Source organism: Hyla sarda, chromosome 2, assembly GCF_029499605.1.
Source record: "Hyla sarda isolate aHylSar1 chromosome 2, aHylSar1.hap1, whole genome shotgun sequence".
Taxonomy (NCBI): domain Eukaryota; kingdom Metazoa; phylum Chordata; class Amphibia; order Anura; family Hylidae; genus Hyla; species Hyla sarda.
The window spans coordinates 360,910,687-360,934,980 of record NC_079190.1 but is presented as its reverse complement, the minus strand read 5'-3'; the positions used below and the strand labels follow the sequence as shown (position 1 = coordinate 360,934,980).

At 41.5% G+C, this 24,294-nt stretch overlaps 1 protein-coding gene across 13 annotated transcripts in view; it reads left to right on the top strand.

The window, feature by feature from the left end:
• PHTF1 (putative homeodomain transcription factor 1) overlaps nucleotides 1–24,294 on the top strand; it is a 250,128-nt gene that overhangs the window by 44,044 nt on the left and 181,790 nt on the right. For 10 of the 13 annotated variants that reach the window (XM_056558326.1, XM_056558332.1, XM_056558324.1 and 7 more), the window contains 2 exons: nucleotides 2,726–2,788; nucleotides 10,848–10,917. In XM_056558326.1, the coding sequence (XP_056414301.1) occupies nucleotides 2,726–2,788; nucleotides 10,848–10,917 (133 nt within the window). Of the gene's footprint in view, nucleotides 1–2,725; nucleotides 2,789–4,777; nucleotides 4,891–10,847; nucleotides 10,918–24,294 lie in introns of those variants that run through there. The other 3 variants (XM_056558330.1, XM_056558331.1, XM_056558329.1) reach the window with 2 other exon arrangements.

Sequence of the window (24,294 nt, the reverse complement as noted above, 5' to 3'; positions counted from 1 at the left end):
TCCAAAAGTTACAAAATTGTGTTTTTTTTGCTATGGGGATTTGCTCCTACTTTGGACAGGTCCTGATATGGACAGAGGTGTCATCAGAGAGCTGCTCAGAGAGAACTCAATTCAAAAAGAAAAGAACTTCCTCTGTAGTATGCAGCAGCTGATAAGCACTGGAAGTTTTAAGATTTTTAAATAGAAGTGAGTTACAAATTTGTTTAACCCGTTAACGACCATAGACGTCTATGCTCGTCCATGTGCCGTTAACAGAGTATGACGCGGGCTCCCAACTCGAGCCCACGTCATACCGGCCGGCCCCCAGCTGATTCTTTTGGCTGGGGGCCGGCGTTAATAGCCAACATGCGGCGATCGTGGCGGCTGGCTATTAACCCTTTTGATCACCACTGTCAAAGCTGACAGTGGCGTCTAAATGTGCCTTTATCCCATCCCTGGTGGTCCAGTGGGGTGGATCGCCCTGCAGTGCGATCGCGCGCGGGGGGGGGGGGGGGCTGGGGGGGTGATCCACTGTGGAGGTAGCCTGAGGGCTTACCTCTCCTCCTGTGTCAACTCCGGTGCTCAGAATGATAAATTGAGCGCAGAGCACGCAGATCAATGTGTTTCTATGGAACCACATTGATCTGTATGAGGAATCAAATGATTCTTCCTAAAAGTCCCCTAAGGGGACTGAAAGTGTAAAAAACAAAAGAGTTCCAGAGTTCAAAAGAGCGTATTTTTGGTCACTTTTTATACCATTAAAAAAGGAACAAAAAGCAATCAAAAAGTCTAATCAAAACAAAAATGGTACCGCTAAAAACTTCAGATGACAGCGCAAAAAATGAGCCCTAATACCACCCCGTACACCGAAAAATGAAATTTATAGGGGTCAGAAGAGGACAATTTTAAATGTATTAATTTTTGTGCATGTAGTTATGATTTTTTCCAAAAGTACGACAAAATCAAATCTATATAAGCTGGATATAATTTTAATCGTATGGACCTACAGAATAAACATAGTGTCATTTTTACCGAAAAATGTATTGCGTAAAAACGAAAGCTCCAAAAATGTACAAAATGGCGTTTTTTCTTCAATTTTGTCGCACAATGATTTTTTCCCCATTTCGCCGTAGATTTTTGGGTAAAATGACTACTGTCATTAAAAAGTAGAATTGGTGGCAAATAAAATAAGCCCTCATATGGATTTTTAGGTGCAAGTTTGAAAGGGTTATGATTTTTAAAAGGTAAGGAGGAATAAACGAAAGTGCAAAAACAGAAAAACGCTTGGTCCTTAAGGGGTTAACTTATGGCACCAGTTGATTTTGAAAAAATGTTTTCCACCAGAGTACCCCTTTAAAGGAAAGGGGATAAGATGTCTGATCGTGGGTGGGGGTCTCGCTGCTGGGGACCCCCGCAACAGCAGCCACGCCATCTCCCATAGACTTGCATTAAGGGGGCGTGGGAGGAGACATCACGGGGGTCCCCAGCGGCGTGAACCCCGCGATCAGGGGATAAGAGATGTCCAGGGGCGGAGTACCCTTTTAAGTATTTTCTGATACTTTGTTGTTTTGTCTTCAGCTCACATTCAATCCTATGTGTTTCCATGATTACAGACTACAAGTTGTATGTAGTCTCATGCTGTAGCCATGCTTCCTTCTATCTGTCCCTTTTTTCTTTCTGAAATACATGTGTTATTTAGCAAGGAGGAGGGGATTGAGTGTAATATAACCACCACTGACAGTCAGGGCCATATTCACCACTAGGTACTAAAGTTCTAGTGCCTAGTGTGAAACTTTGGGCGGGGGGGGGGGGGGGGGGGTGCAAGGTCACATAATCCTTTTCCATAACCCTTTTTCTTGCTTGTAAATCTGGTGTCTTTATGGGGGAAGGGAGAGACAACCACACACATTGTTTACACTCCAGTATTTACAGCAATTGTCTATAGACCATAGCAGTAAATCAAGACCCCTGACCAGAGGAGCGGTGGTCGGAGCACTGAAGTGGGGCAGTACACAGACATACAGCCTCCGGCCATACACTGTATATGGCTGAAGGCTGTATGTCTGTGGGGGCCACTGCCTACCTAATGTGGGGGGAACTATACGGCAAACCTAATGTGGGGGGAACCCCTTGTGACGTCACACCACGCCCCCTCAATGCAAGTCTATGGGAAGGGTGTGTTGACCACCGCACGATACTCTGATAGTGCCCCTCCCCAGACTAGCCTTTGGATCTGCCCCTGCTGTGGTCTTTCAGCCAGTGTAATCCCTGCTCACATACCCCTATGGCTGGAAGTGGGGGGACAGGTGGAGAGACCACACTGGGAGTTGCAAACTTAGAGAATTTGTAGGAATCTCTGCTGAAGTAAATCATAGCCAGAAATAGTCATCATGGTGGTCTGGCGGGAAAAGGTGGGGAAAGAAAATGACACCTAACAGAGATGTCACCTGTAGTGACTGGATGGTAGAGTGCATTCACACAGGCATAGAGAATTGGTATTCCAGTAGTGTTTTTTACTGGGTCACTGTGCTGAGATGTAGTCATGGTGCAATTTTATTCAGTAACAGTATGTTAATATAATGGTATTGTACATTCACAATATGGTGGTGGTGTATTACGGTCATATATGGTGGTAATATTTAGTTTTTGTATGTAGACGATAATTGTAAGCGTCAATAAGGATGTGTTCAGATTCAGTTCCTAGAGCGGCCCTGCTGACAGTACACTGCTGTCATGTCTTATGCAGATTGGAGCATATGATCAACAAATATGGGAGAAGTCAGTAGAACAGAAGGAGATCAAGGTGAAGGTAAAGCAGAGTTCCATTATTGTATAGCCTAACCATACAGGATAAGTGGATTAAGTAAGTCACCTAAGAGTTAAAAACTATTTAGGAAAAATAATTAGAGTAAAGCTGTTTCATGCTGCCCAAACCACAGGGAGGGATGCTGGGACACTATGATTCACTCTGAAACACTCGCTGAGAGGCATCACGGCTGGCAGGGCAAGGAGCAGCCAGCAGGGAACACCCCAGTGACTACTTGCCTGGGATTTGGGAAGCATGAAAAAGTAAACAGTTCTCCTTAAAAGGGTTATCCAGGAATAGAAAAACAAAGTAAGCACCACACCTGTCCTCAGTTTGTAAACGATATTACAATTTGGCTACATTCACTTTAAACAAACTGAGCTGAAATACTACACACACCCTGAAGATAGATGTGGTACTGTTTTTTTTTATTTATTTTTTTAAATCAGCTCTTGGTTTTCTGGATTCACACACAGTAATTTGGTCACTATTTTTGTCAATATTTTTAGCCCAAACCAGGTGTGGAACCAATGTAGTGTCCCATATCGGAGTCACCATTGGCTATTCTGAAGGCTGTTCGGGTGGTTGTTGTCTCTTTAAGGTCTTCTGCTTTCTCTGGTTCATATCCTAAAATGTATTTACATTTTTGAGTGTTTTACTATATCTTTATATGTTTTTATTATGCACTGAGCCTTTACCCCAAATCCTTATCTTCACTCTAAAAAGCTCATAGGATGTCACGTGTCCACCCTTCAGCAAATTAGGGGCTAAAGGCTGTCATTTCTTGACCCCAATCCCCAGGGAATAGGGGATGGGACCAAATGCACATGTTAATCGAGTCCTAACCTAGCCAGGGGAGATAGAACATTATGTCTGCAACATTCTCACCTTTAGTGAGGGTTTTCTCAAAGCACAACATTTTTTCTACCTGTCTATTATGTCCTACTACAGGGGTAATACCATCACAAGTCAATGCTTTAGGGACAAGAGCAAATCGGACAGTCCCTCTAGCAAAGGAAGGACTAGGTTTGGGTATGCCCAGGGCGGGCCTGTCCAAGCAATGGACTAACATCTGGAGACCCTCCTCTAGATGTCCTCAAAGATCCAGCAAGTGTAGAAATGGTCAGAACCGCTGTACACTTCTGAGCCTAGCTTGTACCACTAGGATTACAGAACCAGTTTACTCAGAAGGACTACGAGACACATGGTGCCATTTCTCAGATTTGCAGCCCAAAGTATAGTACAAGCAGTTTTTTTTTTTTATAAATCCTGACTTCTAAGGTGTTTATTTCCCGGGGCTTTGATACGGATAGCAACTTCACAGAAGTAGTGGTTAATACAGGGTTGCTTCACTCCAGCCATCTAGCAACTATATAACCCTCATCATCTACTATTCACCGGATCACAACCCTTCTTCTGGTGTCACAACCTGCCAGTTAAGTATCCATCACATATCATCACTATCCTGCCTTTTCACACCAACACCAAGGAAAACTTTAATTAAAAGATTTGTGTGTTTGGATCCACTCTTGCTTTGGGCTTAAAATACTAACCAAAATACTGATGTATATATTTTGTGTGCCAAAAATATGCCCGGTTGTAAATAAATTCTAATTATGCTCTACGTAGATTTACTATTAACAATCTAAGCTTGGGTTATATGGGTTATTATTTAGTATTATATCCCACTGTTTTTTTTTCTTATTTATTATTTGTAATTCATGATAACACAGCGATATCTTTTTTTCCTGCTGAAATAACTGATTTGTGAAATAAAGATTTTTGATGACATCTGCTGGAAAGATATTGAAATTCTTAGTTCAGGGTGTTTGGATTCATTTTACTGAGCATCTTTATTAATCTTTCTATTCTGTCTTATTCTTTTCTTTTTCTTTTTTTTCTTTTTATATGAAATTAAAGTAGTTGTAGAATTTAGACATCCCCTTGTTCTTTGCACTATAGGGGCTTGTCTAATGATAGGAGTTGGCCTTGAAGGAGTTGTACAATCTACGTAAACGTCAGCATGAGGCAGTTGAAGTTTTAAAATAACTATGTCAAACCCTCCCTGTCCAGCAGGGCAGGTGCTAGAATTTTCACCTACACAGGTAAAGGTGCATTTTGCCCCAATTAGGTAGATGACCATGAGGTAGATGAGGTAGGTAGAGAATACTTCAGGTATATAAGTAGGGAACCCGTCCAGGTTTATAGGTAGGGAAATTCTCTATCCTCTTCCGTCCCTCAATTTGTAGATGCCCTCAGTACATAGTTAGGAAAGTGCACAGTACTTAGATAGGGGAGATAGGAGACAGAGTGGACAGAGGAATCAGCATATTCCAACAGGGAAAATGGCCCAGTACAGGTAATTAATGTATATTAACCCCTTCAGGACCAAGCCCATTTTGGCCTTAAGGACCGAAGCGTTTTCAACGATTTCAGCAGGCATCCGGCTCCGGTCCCCAACCGGCTAGCGGTGGGGACCGGAATTCCCACGGGCGTATGGATACGCCCTCGGTCCTTAAGGACTCGGAATGCAGGGCGTATCCATACGCCCTATGTCCTGAAGAGGTTAAAACACAGTTGGTCTAGCCATGAGGGATAAAATATAAATAATTTTTGCTATGCGGAGTACCTCTTTAATGGCTTCAGTCAACTTTATACTTCATTAGTATCTTCCAGGCATTTGAAAGCATTAACTCAATGGCCTGTAGTCTTCAGCTTCCTTCTAGTCTACACATTATTAACAGTTTACACAGTCAATGCATCCCGAACATGCTATGACTGTTGCAAAGGTTTTTATTTTTGTATATGTATGTGGTACTCTACAAATCTAGTATAATTGAGTCAGAATAAGGTATTAAAGGGGAACTCTAGTATTTAACCCCTTAAGGACTCAGCCCATTTTGGCCTTAAGGACTCAGACAATTAAATTTTTACGTTTTCATTTTTTCCTCCTCGCCTTCTAAAAATCATAACTCTTTTATATTTTCATCCACAGACTAGTATGAGGGCTTGTTTTTTGCATGACCAGTTGTCCTTTGTAATGACATAACTCATTATATCATAAAATGTATGGCGCAACCAAAAAACACTATTTTTGTGGGGAAATTTAAACCAAAAACGCAATTTTGCTAATTTTGGAAGGTTTTGTTTTCACGCTGTACAATTTATGGTAAAAGTGATGTGTGTTCTTTATTCTGAGGGTCAATACGATTAAAATGATACCCATTATTATATACTTTTATATTATTGTTGCGCTTAAAAAAAATCACAAACTTTTTAACCAAATTAGTACGTTTATAATCCCTTTATTTTGATGACCTCTAACTTTTTTATTTTTCCGTATAAGTGGCGGTATGGGGGCTCATTTTTTGCGCCATGATCTGTACTTTTTTTGATACCACATTTGCATATAAAAAACTTTTAATACATTTTTTATAATTTTTTTTTAATAAAATGTATTAAAAAAGTAGGAATTTTGGACTTTTTTTATTTTTTTTCGTTCACGCCGTTCACCGTACGGGATCATTAACATTTTATTTTAATAGTTCGGACATTTACACACGCGGCGATACCAAATATGTCTATAAAAAATGTTTTTTACGCTTTTTAGGGGTAAAATAGGAAAAAACAGACGTTTTACTTTTTTATTGGGGGAGGGGATTTTTCACTTTTTTTTTACTTTTACATTTTTTTACATTTTTTTTTACACTTGAATAGTCCCCATAGGGGACTATTCATAGCAATACCATGATTGCTAATACTGATCTGTTCTATGTATAGGACATAGAACAGATCAGTATTATCGGTCATCTCCTGCTCTGGTCTGCTCGATCACAGACCAGAGCAGGAGACGCCGGGAGCCGCACGGAGGAAGGAGAGGGGACCTCCGTGCGGCGTTATGAATGATCGGATCCCCGCAGCAGCGCTGCGGGCGATCCGATCGTTCATTTAAATCACGAACCGCCGCAGATGCCGGGATCTGTATTGATCCCGGCACCTGAGGGGTTAATGGCGGACGCCCGCGAGATCGCGGGCTTCGGCCATTGCCGGCGGGTCCCTGGCTGCGATTAGCAGCCGGGATCAGCCGCGCATGACACGGGCATCGCTCCGATGCCCGCGGTTATGCTTAGGACGTAAATGTACGTCCTGGTGCGTTAAGTACCACCTCACCAGGACGTACATTTACGTCCTGCGTCCTTAAGGGGTTAAAGGGTACCTCTCATCAAAAAAAACTTTTGATATATTATAGATTAATGTATGCAGAATAACTTTACAATTGCATGTTATTAAAAAATATGCTTCTTTCTATTTAATTTTCCACTTTGAAGAAATGACCACTAGGGGTCTCCCTACCAGTCCTGGCAGCAAGCATTTCAGACTCATGCTGGAGTCCTAAACACTACCAGCTGCCAGTCTGCTTTGTTCACAAAGGAGAACACTCAGAGCTGCCAGCCTGCATTGTTCTTTGTTCACAGCCTGTTTGGCTGTGAACAAAGCAGGCTGGCAGCTCTGAGTGTTTAGGACTCCAGCATGAGTCAGAAATGCTTGCTGACAGGACTGATCGGGAAAAATACAATAGAAAGAAGCATATTTTTCATTAACATGCTATTGGAAAGTTATTCAACATTCATTAATCTAAAATATATCAAAAGTTTATTTGATGAGAGGTACCCTTTAACACCCCTCCTTGCATCTCTATAAGAGAGCTGGAGATACAGCAAGAATTTATCTCTGGCTCTCGCATAGAGATGCATTGGGGAGATCCATAAGGCTCCCAGTGGTCAGGCTCCCCCTCATGATCACTTAACAACTTATCCCCGTTCCACATGATAGGAGAGAAGTACTGGAGTTCCCCTTTAAACCATTACCTTTATGGAACTCCTTTTGATTATTTTTCTTTGCATTAATGATTCACATTGGAGCCCCATGGAATACTTCTACTAAAATTGGACAACTGATCCTTCCATAGGCACCCTCTACCTGTGGAGGACCATTCATTTATTCTGTACTGGTGAGAACATTAGCGTGTTGGTATACAAGTATGTCTAGTATAGACTAAAGGAGAAATTGTACTTTTTTGCCTTTGGATGTAGCCATGGCAACCAGCGTGAACACATTAATTGTTTACTTTGTCTGCTCTCAGAAAGGGACATTGTTCAGAATTGTGTCTATTAAAAGTTAATATTAAAAGCTTACTTATTTCATGACAAAACAGATAAAAGTGTAGAACTCCTAAAAGTTTCAGTAATGTTCTTATCAGCCATCTGTTTGTTTTCCCAAGTAACAATTTCGCAGAACTTACTGGCATATTTATATGTAGACAGGATATTGGAGAAGAATATTAAGTATTTTAATTATAGAGCAGAAAATGCGACAGTGCTTCAGAGTCAAGCCTATCAGTCACCATAACTTTAAGAGCAAACATCTGTTTCTTCTTCAAGAAAATACAAGAATTTAAATATACTGCCGAGTGTGCATAAAACTCATCTAGACAAAACAGGTGTAATGTCCGTTTATTTGTTTTTGCATTTTTCTGTTTAGGTGTGTATTCACACACTATTTTGTTCAGAGCAGTTGGCTAGTCAACCTGGATAGGGAATGGTTAATGCTCTGGACGAATCGTAACTAGGGTGTGTCTATTTTAAGCCAGACTTCTCTGCCGTCTGGGGTGGTTATTTCAGTTTAATGCCACCATGTCTGTGCAATACACTTCCATCTCTGCTTGAGCTTGCACCTTGTATTTATTTTGTGATATTATCTGAGTTTTAGCCATGGTAAATAGTCTTGTTCATTGTAGTTTTTAGTCTGTGTTACATTTGTCGGTTTTAGGATTATGTCTGTTCAGCTTTGTTGGTGTTCACACTGTGTCTGAGTCTTGCTTGTTACCTGTGCCCTCTATATTTATATCCTGTTTGGTTTTATACTTGTACCTGCTTGTGATAGTTCTTAGTAACTTTCCCGTTCAGTTTTAGTGTTTTGGCTCTCAGGTCTTTCGATATGCCCTTCATCTCCTGGATTCTGCTGTATACTCATATCTTGCCTAATCTTGTTCATTTTTATCAGGTCTGCCGTTTTCCGTTTCTGGCCTGTGACCGACTATGTTTATTATTTGTTTTTACGCCACTGCACTTTAGCGCAGGAAGGGACCGGCTCCCAATTGTCGACTCACCGTTTCGCATGAGTGGGCAAATAGGCAGGGAGAGATGTTTTAGGGTCAGTTTAGGGCTCAGTCTCCCTGTCCCCCCGGTCGGTCCTTAACAACAGGGTTGTCCTGTCACAATGAGCTGATGTTGTCACCTAAGGGCCAGAAAGTAGTGGGGACTGAAGTGATGTCCTTCATATACCAGGTGCATCAAGAGCATCCTAGACACTTCCCATAGCAACACAAGATTTTGAAAATGTTTGCAATAGTTATTTCGTCTTATAGGGTGATTTTATATGGCTGAGATATGCCATCACTTTGTGAGTAGCGTAGTAGTTTAACATCTGGGACCCCCACCAATTATGATAATGAAGGGTTCTACAGGCTCCATCCCCTTTTATTTGTTTCCCCTGCACAGAAGCCCCTAGCCACTAAGCTGTGCAGGGAAGTGTAACACATCCCTATTTAATTGAAAAACTGCACCCCCTTTATTTTCACAATTAGTGGAAGTCAGCTCTTAAGTTGAGATACCCCTTCTATCAGCAATTGTGTTTGTGCCAGATTTTTTGGGCGCATTGCAGCAAAATAAACCTACAAACCTAAATAACCCGAAAAAGGGGTGTGGCTGCCCAGAAAAGGGGCGTGATTTCACAACCTGACTGATTTACTATTGAATTCACAGAAAATCCTGTACATAAATGGCTGGAAAATTCCACCTAGAAATAGCTGGTCACAAAATTATCCCGACTAGTAAATCAGGAAATCCCCATAGTAAATAGAGAGGAATCCTGCTAGTCAGAAATAACATTTCACCCTAGTAAAAACCCAACACTCTTGGACCAGTGTGTTGACATCTCCTCTGCATGTCAGAAGGCAACATTTGCTAGACATAGGTAAATGTGGGGACATTGTTGGGGCCAGAGACGTGGTGACAGTATTTTTGAAACAGTAGTAATTGACAGCTGTTCCCACACCCCAGTATCTATATACTGTGGTTTGGGAGCAACTACCATGTTTTAAAAAGACTAGGGGGGAGATTTATCAAAACTTGTGCAGTGGAAAAGTTGACCAGTTGCCCATAGCAACCAATCAGATTGCGTCCTTCATTTGTGAAAGGGCCTTTCAAAAATATAAGAAGTGATCTGATTGGTTGCTATGGGCAACTGGTCAACTTTTCCTTTACACAGGTTTTGATAAATCTCCCCCTAGATGTACCAAGACTAGATAAACTAGGGTCTTAAAAAATAACCCATGAAGGATTGTGCACAAAATTTGTGCATGAACTGCTTTTAGAACACACGGCGCAGGAGCGGTTTTTGAACACTGAGCTTGGTGTAAAAAGCTAAACCCAAAAATGTTAACCGAGATTGAAGGGGAGGGGTGCGAGAGTCAGTAGGAAAGAGTCTTGGCCACGCCTTCAGGACTTTTGAGGCTGTGGGAAAAAAAAGTTAATTTTTTCAAGTGATCTAAAGTTACGAGTAAGTTTAAAATACATTTACTAGCTTCTAGTAGACACTGCCTGTACATGTACATGACTTAACTGAATCCATTTATTTTAATTGTCCTTGTTTATTAAATATTGGTTATTTTTTAAGTCTATTAAAGTATCACATATGTATTTGTATTTTGTACATAAGTGCAACTTTGTATATTGTTCTTCTATGATTTACGTACAACATTCTTGTGATTATAGTAAAAAAATAAGTTAAAAAAATATATAGATTGGTTGTTTAGTATCATTTATGTATATTAAGTATTTGTTATTAAATACTTTTTTGACTTATAATATTTTATTTGGTTTTTAATTTCATCATTGTTAGCGCTACATGAATAAAAATTTGTAAAGATTTGTTTGGAAAAGATCTAAAATGGATCTAAACAGTTTTTTTTTTTTTTTTTTTAATCTTCTCTATGACCCAGAGTCTTAAAAATAAAGCAAAGAAGATGGTGTACATGAAATCTGACCTAATTGATGTTGATCTGATCAGAGGTGAGAGTAATAATTAAGAATAATTACAATTAATAAATCTCATTCACTCTGTAGTCAAGAATGAAGCACTGCATTTCAGTCATTTCTACCAAAGTTGTCTATTTCGGAATTGCGCCATATTTTTGCACAAAAACTTTGCGCTAACTTACAGATGAAAAAATGTCTGGCAGGCAATGATAAATCTTCCCCAGTAGTATTTAATAAAAGTTCCTATTGAATAATAGCAAGCATAGATAAAAAAAATTCTGAGGAATTGATAAGAATTCAAGTAATAGTTTATAACTTTTTATTTATTCAAACATGAACATTTATTGGCTGATACCAGATTGACCCTTTAAAGGGTACTTCTCATCAAAAAAACTTTTGATATATTATAGATTAATGTATGCAGAATAACTTCACAATTGCATGTTATTAAAAATATGCTTCTTTCTATTTAATTTTCCACTTTGAAGAAATGACCACTAGGGGTCTCCCTACCAGTCCCGGCAGCAAGCATTTCAGACTCATGCTGGAGTCCTAAACACTACGAGCTGCCAGTCTGCTTTGTTCACAAAGGAGAACATTCAGAGCTGCCAGCCTGCTTTGTTCACAGCCTGTTTGGTTGTGAACAAAGCAGGCTGCCAGCTCTGAGTGTTTAGGACTCCAGCATGAGTCAGAAATGCTTGCTGACAGGACTGATCGGGAAAAATACAATAGAAAGAAGCATATTTTTCATTAACATGCTATTGGAAAGTTATTCAACATTCATTAATCTAAAATATATCAAAAGTTTATTTGATGAGAGGTACCCTTTAAGGTATTCCAAATTAAACGTGAAATATGTAAATAGCGGTAAGCCTTTAAAGGGGTACTCCGGTGGATTATTATTATTATTTTTTTTTTTTAAATCAACTGGTGCCAGAAAGTTAAACAGATTTGTAAATTACTTCTACTAAAAAATCTCAATGCTTTCAGTACTTATTAGCTGCTGAATACTACAGAGGAATTTTTTTTCTTTTTTGAACACAGAGCTCTCTGCTGAAATAATGACCACAGTGCTCTCTGCTGACATATCTGTCCATTTTAAGAACTGTCCAGAGTAGGAGAAAATCCCCATAGCAAACATATGCTGCTCTGGACAGTTCCTAAAATGGACAGAGATGTCGGCAGAGAGCACTGTGTTCCAAAAAGAAAAGAATTTCCTCTGTAGTATTCAGCAGCTAATAAGTACTGGAAGGATTAAGATGTTTTAACAGAAGTAATTTACAAATCTGTTTAACTTTCTGGCACCAGTTGATTTGTTAAAAAAAAAAGTTTTCCACCGGAGTACCCCTTTAAGCAATACTGCTGTGTATGATTACCTTTCTCTCCGTAAGGATCAGTCATCTATTTTTAACTTTCATCTTCACAAGTTTCTGTCTCATCAGGTACTTTAAAAATAGCCTGGAATTCAATTCTATCTTCTGTACTTAAGCGTTTCGCCTCATCATAGAGAACAAATGAGCTGTTTTTTGGCTACTTCTCTTGTCTCTCCAGCAGTAAATCCGGGAAGTAGCAAAAAGTAGGACTTTGCTCCTGTGCCTCTGACATAGGAAGTTAAAGCGTGGGTCTTTATAACATGGAGTTAGTGATGGTTTGGCTATCCTGGTAAAACATTTATTTGATGTTTTGTCTTTTTTGTACTACACCACAGTAATTAATGGCAGAAAGTCTTATATACATGAAGGCTGCCTCATTTTCTGCCAGCAGAGTTCAGAGAAGCAGATTAGTGTTGAGGCGTAAAAGTTTGCATGTGGCTGTCTCCTATGGCCGACCTTGATCATGTTCCATGCTCCCTTGTTATAGTTACAGTCCTGGGTATAAATAAATTAGACTGATCTCTATTCCGAGATCACCAAATGGAACCAATATAGATACTGCGTTGTCCTACCGCTAGATATGCACGCAGAGAGGTAAATATGAAAACAGGAATCACAGACAAAACTAGACCTCTGGTCTCCACGATTAAGGGCTAAAACTTAGCTTTTAATAATTCAGAAATGATCAAACAAGCTCATGTTCATACAAAAAACATCCACATTTCCACAACCTCAATATGTGCGTCTCACGAGGGCACCAGGGCAGAATTAAGATAGTAAGTTCAATAGTACAGATGGATTATTGTACTAAAATGGGACAGAGGCTAGGCATAAAAATGATAACTCAATACTCCACTTAGATGAATGCTATGTAGATGCCTTACACAAGTTGGAAAAAAGGGAATGAGTGCTCTCTAACTCTGGCCCACTCTCACCAACTGTCCCTGCCTCTTGAGGGACCCACCTCTTTAACACGGTGGCATCAACCACGGCGCCATTCTCTATCCTGATGTAAGGTGAGGGAGAAAACAACACATAGGACAGAAGGTATAATGAAATGTGTATCAGGCCTTAGGGCCCTTGTGGCCCCGCACACAGTGGTTAAAAAACTCCTACCAGTGACACCAAAACAAAATGATATACAAAATATGTGCCTGATGCCCTGATGGTGGACATGTCTGCCCCTCCATTGTCCACCATCAGGGCAATGTGTTCCATTCTGCAGCTGCGATGTCCAACCATGGGGATTGCTACTGATGCTGATAAGTATCTCCAGAGAGTGCCATTACACCTGGCTGTTTATTCCTTCACCCCGTACCAGTATCAATAGCTACTAGGCTAGTTACTGAACATTACTGTGGATGGACATTTTTCATCTAACGCATATCATACATTATCATTTGCCAACATCATTTGGCTGTAAACATTGTATGCTTTGCATGAGGGCAGTAGTGTTGCTATCAATTTAGGCTACTCTATAACTTTAGTGTTGGGACATTCTCTTGTTTACTTTGTATAAACTACAACTGGACAAAGTTGAATTATCTGCTATTGCCTTTTCCTTTTATGATTATTCTGTTTGTTTCTAAATTATGGTCTAAAAGGTCCCTGATAAACCCGTGGTTTGGGGGAAATGCATTGGAACATATTCTGTGAATCATGTTATATTGTCCCTTGATGGATGCTTGACCATATTTTGTAAATAATTTTGTTACGGTGTCACTGGTATGAGTTTTTTTAACCCGTGTGCAGGGCCACGAGGGCCCTAGGGCCTGATATACAGGGTGGGCCATTTTTGTGGATACACCTTAATAAAATGGGAATGGTGGGTGATATTAACTTCCTGTTTGTGGCACATTAGTATATGTGAGGGGGGAAACTTTTCAAGATGGGTGGTGACCATGGCGGCCATTTTGAAGTCGGCCATTTTGAATCCAATTTTTGTTTTTTCAATAGGAGGAGGGTCATGTAACCCATCAAACTTATTGGGAATTTCACAAGAAAAACAATGATGTGCTTGGTTTTAATGTAACTTTATTCTTTCATGAGTTATTTACAAGTTTCTGACCACTTATACAATGTGTTCAATGTGCTGCCCATTGTGTTGGATTGTCAATGTAACCCTCTTCTCCCACTCTTTACACACTGATAGCAACACCGCAGGAGAAATGCTAGCACAGGCTTCAGTATCCGTAGTTTCAGGTGCTGCAGAATGGGCAAAACAAAAATTGGAACAGGACCCTCAGTTTACGCAGAAGATTTTGTTCAGTGATGAGGCAAACTTTTATGTGAATGGTGAAGTTAACAAACAAAACCACCGCTATTGGTCTGACACTAACCCACATTGGAAAGATCCCTCCAAGACTGTTGGAACACAAAAAATTATGGTATGGTGTGGTATATGGGGTACAAAGATAGTGGGGCCATTCTTCATCAATGCAAACCTCAAGGCCACTGGATATGCGAAATTGCTACATGATGATGTGTTTCCCTCTTTATGCACTGAAGCTGGCACGTTCCCTGAGTGTTTCCAGCAAGATGGTTCACCACCACATTATGGGTGTCAGGTCCAAGCATTCCTAGATGAACAGTTTCCTGGAAAGTGGATTGGTCGTCGTGGGCCAGTTGAATGGCCCCCAAGGTCTCCCGATCTGACCCCCTTAGACTTTTATCTTTGGGGTCATCTGAAGGCAATTGTCTATGCTGTGAACATACGAGATGTGCAGCACCTGAAACTACGGATACTGGAAGCCTGTGCTAGCATTTCTCCTGCGGTGTTACTATCAGTGTGTGAAGAGTGGAAGAAGAGGGTTGCATTGACAATCCAACACAATAAGCAGCACATTGAACACATTTTATAAGTGGTCAGAAACTTGTAAATAACTCATGAAAGAATAAAGTTATGTTAAAACCAAGCACATCATTGTTTTTCTTTTGAAATCCCCAATAAGTTTGATGTGTCACATGACACTCTTCCTATTTAAAAACAAAAGTTGGATTCAAAATGGCTGACTTCAAAATGGCTGCCATGGTCACCACCCATCTTGAAAAGTTTTCCCCCTCACATACTAATGTGCCACAAACAGGAAGTTAATGTCACCAACCATTCCCATTTTATTAAGGTGTATCCATATAAATGGCCCACCCTATACATTTCATTATATCTTCTGCCTTGTTTAGCAAAAACACAAAAAAGAAAATTGCCAGCACAACTACCTAATACACGGTGCACGCTGCTGTGACAAATAGAAAGTATACACAAAAAAAAAGGTTGCAGCAGCACTCGTGGTCAAAAAAATGGAGGCTCTTAGCGCACTTTTTGATCAAAATGTGTCCCCCATCCACCACGCGAAGGTGACCTCAATTCGGATGGGACCCTAACACTCATTTCACTCACCTCTGCTGGGCATATGGCCTCTGACTGGGTGACATGCAGGATCCACTATCAATTTAAAAACCTCTTGTGAAACAGGGGGGGGGGGTGCATGGCTAGAGAGGGTGGCACTCCCCCCTAACTTGCATAGCAAAAACACAAAAAAGAAAAATAGCCAGCACAACTACTTAATACACAGGTGCACGCTGCTGTGGCAAGTACAAAGTATGCAAAAAAAAGAAAGCTGCAGCAGCACTCTTGATCAAAAAATTGAGGCTTTTGGGACACGTTTTGATCAAAAAGTGCGCTAAGAGCCTCCATTTTGTGACCAAGAGTGCTGCTACAACCTTCTTTCTTTGTATACTTTGTATTTGCCACAGCAGCGTGCACCCGTGTATTAGGTAGTTGTGCTGGCTATGTTTCTTTTTGTTTTTGCTGTGCAATTTAGGGGGAGTGGCACCCTCTCTAGCCGTGCACCCCTCCCTTTTTTCACAGGAGGTTTTTAAATTTATAGTGGATCCAGCATGTCACCCAGTCAGAGGCCATATGCCCAGCAGAGGTGTGTGAAATGAGTGTTAGGGTCCCATCCGACAAGAGGCCACCTCCGCGTGATGGATGGGGGACACGTTTTGATCAAAAAGTGTGCTAAAATCCTCCATTTTTTTTATAAAGAGTGCTGCTGCAACCTTCTTTTTTTGTACGTTCTGTCTTATTTGTTGTTTTCTCCCTTACATCAGGATAGGGAACGGCACCGTGGTTGAGGCCACCCTGTTAAGGAGGTTGGTCCCTCAAAAGGCAGGGAAAGTTGGTTAGGGTGGGCCAGAGTTAGAGAGCACTTATTCCCTTTTTTCCAACTTCTGTAAGGCATCTACATAGCATTAATCTAAGTGAAGTAGTAAATTATCATTATTTTTATGCCTCTCCTCTGTCCTCATTTAGTACAATAATCCATCTGTACTATTGAATTTACTATCTTAATACGGCTCCGGTTCCCCTCTTGACATGCACACATATTGAGGCTGTGGTAATGTGCACAGTTATAAGGTGTTTTTTTCATCATGTCTGAATTATTAAAAACTAAGTTTTAGCCCTTAATCATGGAGGTCTAGTTTTGTCGGTGACTCCTGATCTCTATTCTGACCTTTGATATGATATTACATAAATTTGCATCTTTATAGCTGGTTTAGAAATATTTATAAGAAGGGTTGAGACTGATGTAAAGTTGTAAAATGCGCTACATTTTTATTTTTATTAACAACATATACTGGTGTAAAGAATACCAGCCATGGGATAGCTTAAATGGTTCCTGTTTTCTTAAAAAGAAAAAAAAAACTTTTGATACTTATGAAAGAGAAATATCAAAAGTTTTGATGGGTCGGGGTCTGAATGTTCAGACCCCGACCAATTACACGAACAAGAATTGACAGGTACGCTTTGAGGAAAGAAAACTAACGTATCTGTGCCAATTTTTTTATTCCACATTTGCCATCTTAATTATTGTGCAATGTGCGCCATTATTGTAATCTCATAATATGATACATACTTTCGTATGACTGGATACATTTGGCTCAGTGTGCACCATTGTGCCAACTAGCAACTTACAACGTTATCGGTTAATCCTCCCCAAATGTTTTCTCAGGCCTAATCTAGTTTTCCAGATTGCCTTTATCCTACATTAAAGTTTTTTTAGGATCTAAGTTATAGTTGTCCAGGGAACTGAACTCTTTAGACACTTTTACCCATGTCCTCCGGATAGTGGATAAGTATCTGATCGCTGAGGATCTGACTGCTGGGCCCCCCCCCCCCGCGATCTCCTGTACTGGCCCCCAGCTGGCCCCCTTCCACATCCTCAAAGCACAGCAGCCCCCACCTTTCTGGCCGAACATAAGTGACTGTCCACTTAGCCAGTCACCGGCTGCAGCAAGGGCTGAGCAGGCTGTCCCTTGCGTTTGTCGAAAAAGGTGGGTAACAGATTGTACCGAGGACAGAAAAAGCTGGGTCCTGTGGTCTCTTGTACGGGACCCCGGACACTTTTTTGTTTTACTTGGCACACTCCCCATACAGAACCCCACCTTATCAGACACTTATTCCCTATTCGTGAATAGGGGATACGTGTCTAAGAAGTTCAGTTCCCTGGACTACACATTTAACAAAAACCATCCCTCTTTTTCCGAAGACATAACTTTATACTCTTTAGGAAACTAGAGTATGATTAGCACTGTTAGATTTAGAATACTAAGATGGTGTTGTCAAATAACAAATTTTACAGTTATTGCTGCAAAATTATGGTATTTTGCAAAACTGCAGCAAAAGTGTGCAAAAAAACAAAAAAAAAAAAAAAAAAAAAAACTAAACATGATTTGACTGCAGAATCTTAATATACTGTCTCTTATAAAACAAAACCAGAAGACTAGTAAAGACATTGTCTAGTGTTCTTTTCTAAGCACAAAGCAGATTTCAATAACTTGCCACATAAAAGAAACTTTCTACGTAGATCAATACACACAACACAATGCTTACCAGATCAACAAAGTCAGCTAAGATCTTTCTGTTTAACCACAAATATTAACCCTATATATATGGCTCTTGTTTGTGGACCTTAGCAATCATCCAAGACAAGTACAATACTAACTTAGTAGTGTCCATGCCTTGGATGAGCCACCAGCGAGGTGTGCAGTGAAAACAGACGGAAGCTGTGACCTCATCATATACTGCCGCTCCTTACCACTCATGGAAAAAGGCTTTCTCCAAAACATTTTGGGGGACATTCATCAAAGCATTTAGTAGTTTTTTTTTTTGCTTAAAATTGTTGCAAAAAAGTTGCACGTGCGCCTACGCTCTTTTCTGGGACTTTTTGATTGTGCAGTGTCCTGAGCAAAAAATAAAAATCTTGCTTACCAAAGCAAAAAGTGATTTTTGAGTTGCAGGGGTCAGAGATTTATCAAGTGTGAAAGTCGCAAAAAAGTCGCATCGCATGAAAAAACCTACTAAATTTACTCCAGCTCAGAAATGGAGCAGAAAAAGCCACTACCAAAGCAAAAAAAGAAAAAGTGCTTAAAGGGGTATTCCAGGCAAAACCTTTTTTTTTAATATATATATATATATATATATATATATATATATATATATATATATATATAAAATCAACTGGCTCAGGAAAGTTAAACAGATTTGTAAATTACTTCTATTAAAAAATCTTAATCCTTCCAATAGTTATTAGCTTCTGAAGTTTTCTGTCTAACTGCTCAATGATGATGTCACGTCCCGGGAGCTGTGCATGATGGGACAATATCCCCATAGGAACTGCACAGCTCCCGGGACGTGAGTCATCAGAGAGCAGTTAGACAGAAAACAACAACTCAACTTCAGAAGCTAATAACTATTGGAAGATTAAGATTTTTTAATAGAAGTAATTTACAAATCTGTTTAACTTTCCGGAGCCAGTTGATATATATATAAAAAAAAAATTTTGGCCTGGAATACCCCTTTAAGCGAACGAAATTCATCAACAGGCTGAAAGCAGTTGATAAATAAGTCGCACATAAGCAAAAAAATAGTAAGAAAAAAATAACTAAAAAAAGGAATACATAAGCAAACATTGATAAATGTCCCCCCTTTGTTGCTAGACTTTCACAAGTTTTACATTTCAAAACACAAAAAAGGAAAGTAAAATGAGAGGGATTTTTTCCTTTTATCTATATACCGTATTTATCGGGGTATACCACGCACCGGCCTATAACACGCACCCTCATTTTACCAAGGATATTTGGGTAAAAAAAGTTTTTTACCCAAATATCCATGGTAAAATGAGGGTGCGTGTGTGCGCGTGTATACCCCGATACACCCCCAGGAAAGGCAGGGGGAGAGAGGCCGTCGCTGCCCGCTTCTCTCCCCCTGCCTTTCCTGGGGTCTAGAGCGCTGCTGTCGGCCCTTCTCACCCCCTGGCTATCGGCGCCGCTGCCCGTTTTGTCCCCCTGACTATCGATGCCGGTGCCGATAGCCAGGGGGAGAGAAGCGGCGCCGACAGCCAGGGGGAGAGTTGAGTCGGGTCCGCGCTGCTGCAGGCCTCCGGCGTGCGTCCCCTGCGTCGTTGCTATGCACGGCGCGGCGCACTGACATCATGCGCCGCGCCGTTCAGCGCATAGCAACGACGCCGGGGACGCACGCCGGAGACCTGCAGCAGCGCGGACCCGACTCAGGTAATTATGCCACCCGGGATGGGGGGAGGCAACGGGGCAGCGGCGCCGGCAATGGGTGCCGCTGCCCCTTCTCTCCCCCTGGCTGTCGGCGCCGCTTCTCTCCCCCTGGCTATCGGCGCCGGCAATGGGGCGCCGGCACCAATAGTCAGGGGGACAGAACGGGCAGCGGCGCCGATAGCCAGGGGGTGAGAAGGGCCGACAGCAGCGCTCTAGACCCCAGGAAAGGCAGGGGGAAAGAAGCGGGCAGCGACGGCCTCTCTCCCCCTGCCTTTCCTGGGGGTGTATCGGCGTATAACACGCACACAGTCTTTAGGCTAAAAATTTTAGCCTAAAAAGTGCGTGTTATACGCCAATAAATACGGTATATAAAACTCAACGTGTGTGTGTGTATGTATGGATGTATGTGTGTATGCTCCACAAAAACTTTCAAACGGCTAAAGATATTAACATGAAACTTGGCACAAATGTTACTTATATGTCAACAACAAACATAGGATAGGTAATTTAACCCTTACTCACCCCCATTTGCCAGGGGCGGGATTTATGTTTAAAGTCCCATGCAATTCAATGGGAAATATATGTTACTGCATAACTTCTAAACGGCTGGAGATATTTCGATTATAATTGGTCACATGTTACTTATATATCCACTTAAAATATAGGAAACCCTTAACTACCCCCATTTGTGAGGGTCGGCGTTTTTTGTTTAAAGTCCCATGCAAATCAATGGGAAATGTATGTTCCCACGTAACTTCTGTACGGCTGGAGATATTTCAATAACTGGTACACATATTATGGGTCGGGCTAGGAGGTCGAGATAGGAGGTCGGGATAGGAGGACCGGAATAGGAGGACCGGGATAGGAGGACCGGGATAGGAGGACCGGGATAGGAGGACCGGGATAGGAGGACCGGGATAGGAGGACCAGGATAGGAGGACGGGATAGGAGGACGGGATAGGAGGTCGGGATAGGAGGTCGGGATAGGAGGTCGGGATAGGAGGTCGGGATAGGAGGTCGGGATAGGAGGTCGGGATAGGAGGTCGGGATAGGAGGACGGGATAGATGGACTGGATAGGAGGACGGGAAAGGAGGACGGGATAGGAGGACGGGATAGGAGGACGGGATAGGAGGACGGGATAGGAGGACGGGATAGGAGGACGTGAAAGGAGGACGGGATAGGATGGACTGGATAGGAGGACGGGAAAGGAGGTCGAGATAGGAGGACGGGATAGGAGGACGGGATAGGAGGACGGGATAGGAGGACGGGAAAGGAGGTCGAGATATGAGGACGGGAAAGGAGGACGGGATAGGAGGACGGGATAGGAGGACGGGATAGGAGGACGGGATAGGAGGTCGGGATAGGAGGTCGGGATATGATGACGGGATAGGAGGTCGGGATATGACAACAATATATGAGGACGGGATATGAAGTCAAAAGCTTCCTCCTTTGTTTGTTTATTTTCCTCCCCAGCAAGGATTAGGAAGGAAAAACCGGGCAACGCCGGGTACTCAGCTAGTCTATATATATAAAACTCAACGTGTGTGTGTGTATGCATGCATGTGTGTATGTCCCACAAAAACTTCCAAACGGCTAAAGATATTAACATGAAACTTGGCACACATGTTATTTATATGTCAACAACAAACATAGGATAGGTGATTTAACCCTTACTCACCCCCCGTTTGCCAGGGGCGGGGTTTATGTTTAAAGTCCCATACAAGTCAATGGAAATATATGTTACTGCATAACTTCCAAACGCCTGGAGATATTCCGATAATACTTGATCACATGTTATTTATATGTCCACTTAAAATATAGGACAGTTAATTTAACCCTTAACTACCCCCATTTGTGAGGGTCGGGGTTTTTGTTTAAAGTCCCATGCAAATCAATGGGAAATGTATGTTCCCACATAACTTCCGTACGGCTGGAGATACCTGGTACACATATTACGGGTCGGGATAAGAGGACGGGATGGGAGGTCGGGATAGGAGGTGGGGATAGGAGAATGGGATATGAGGACGAGATATGAGGTCAGGAAAGAAGGTCGGGATAGGAGGAAGGGAAAGGAGGTGGTGCTAGGAGGTCAAGATAGGAGGTCGAGATATGAGGACGGGAAAGGAGGTCGGGATAGGAATACGGGATAGGAAGATGGGATAGGAGGTCTGGATAGGAGGTTGGGATAGGCGGTCGAGATAGGAGGATGGGAAAGGAGGACAGGAAAGGAGGTCGGGATAGGAGGTTGAGATAGGAGCTCAAGATTGGAGGACGTGATAGAAGGTCGAGATATGAGGACGGGATAGGAGGACGGGATAGGAGATCAGGATAGGAGGTCGAGATAGGAGGACGGAATAGGAGGTCGGGATATGAGGTCGGGATAGAAGGTCGGGATAGGAGGACGGGATAGGAGGATGGGATAGGAGGACGGTATAGGAGGTCGGGATAGGAGGTCGAGATAGGAGGTCAGGATAGGAGGTTGGGATATGACAAGAATATATGAGGACTGGATATGAAGTCTAAAGCTTCCTCCTTTGTTTATTTTCCTCCCCAACAGGGATTAGGAAGGAAAAACCGGGCAACGCCGTGTACTCAGCTAGTTATGGAATAAAAAAAATATTCTTAAACAAAATGAAAAACTGTGGATAAGGAACATTGTCAAAAACACAATCCTATTATTACGCCTGTTTTTTGGAACATCCAAAGTTGATGATAATGAAAGGTCATAGTTTTGGTTTAAAAGCAAGAAAAAACTTTTGTGGGAAGATGACAACTGGGTAGCTTATAGAAGGGAACTGAGAACTATTTAAATAAAGACTGAGTAGTTTATAAAGAAAAGAGCAACATATATCGGAGAGCTGAGGACTACAGTGGGGCAAAAAAGTATTTAGTTAGCCACCAATTGTGCAATTTCTCCCACTTAAAAAGATGAGAGAGGCCTGTATAACTATGATTTTCATCATAGGTATACCTCAACTATGAGAGACATGAGAAAAAAAATCCATAAAATCACATTGTTTGATTTTTAAAGAATTTATTTGCAAATTATGGAGGAAAATAAGTATTTGGGCACCTACAAACAAGCAAGACTTCTGGCTCCCACAGAACTGTAACTTCTTCTTTAAGAGTCTCCTCTGTCCTCCACTCGTTACCTGTATTAATGGCACCTGTTTGAACTTGTTATCAGTATAAAAGACACCTGTCCACAACCTCAAAAAGTCACACTCCAAACGCCACTATGGCCAAGAGCTGTCGAAGGACACCAGAAACAAAATTGTAAACCTGCACCAGGCTGGGAAGACTGAATCTGCAATAGGCAAGCAGCTTGGTGTGAAGAAATCAAATTGGGAACAATTATTAGAAAATGTAAGACATACAAGACCACTGATAATCTCCCTTGATCTGGGGCTTCATGCAAGATCTCACCTCGTGGTGTTAAAATGATCACAAGAATTGTCCCAGAACCACACGAGCGGACCTAGTGAATGACCTGCAGAGAGCTGGGACCAAAGTAACAAAGGTTACCATCAGTGACACGCTATGACACCAGGGACTCAAATCATGCAGTTCCAGACGTGTCCCTCTCCTTAAAGGGGTACTCCAGTGGAAACTTTTTTTTTTTAATCAACTGGTGCCAGAAAGTTAAACAGATTTGTAAATTACTTCTATTAAAAAAATCTTAATCCTTCCTGTACTTATTAGCTGCTGAATTCTACAGAGGACATTCTTTTCTTTTTGGAACACAGTGCTCTCTGCTGAATCACGAGAACAGTGCTCTCTGCTGACATCTCTGTCCATTTTAGGAACTGACCAGAGCAGCATATGTTTGCTATGGGGATTTTCTCCTACTCCAGACAGTTCTTAAAATGGACAGAGATGTCAGTAGAGAGCACTGTGCTCGTGATTTCAGCAGAGAGCAATGTGTTCCAAAAATAATTCTTCTGTAGTATTCAGCAGCTAATAAGTACTGGAAGGATTAAGATCTTTTAATTAATAGTAAGTAATTTACAAATCTGTTTAACTTTCTGGCATCAGTTGATTAAAAAAAAAAAGTTTCCCCCCGGAGCACCCCTTTAAGCCAGTACATGTCCGGGCCTGTCTGAAGTTTGCTAGAGAGCATTTGAATGATCCAGAAGAGTATTGGGAGAATGTCATATGGTCAGATGAACCCAAAGTAGAACTTTTTGGTAAAAACTCAACTCGTCGTGTTTGGAGAAGAAAGAATGCTAAGTTGCATCCAAAGAACACCATACCTGCTGTGAAGCATGGGGGTGGAAACATCATGCTTTGGGGCTATTTTTCTGCTAAGAGACCAGGACAACTGATCCATGTAAAGGAAAGAATGAATGGGGCCAAATATTGTGAGATTTTGAGTGAAAACCCCCTTCCATCAGCAAGGGCATTGAAGATGAAATGTGGCTGGGTCTTTCAGCATGACAATGGTCCCAAACACACCGCATGGGCAAC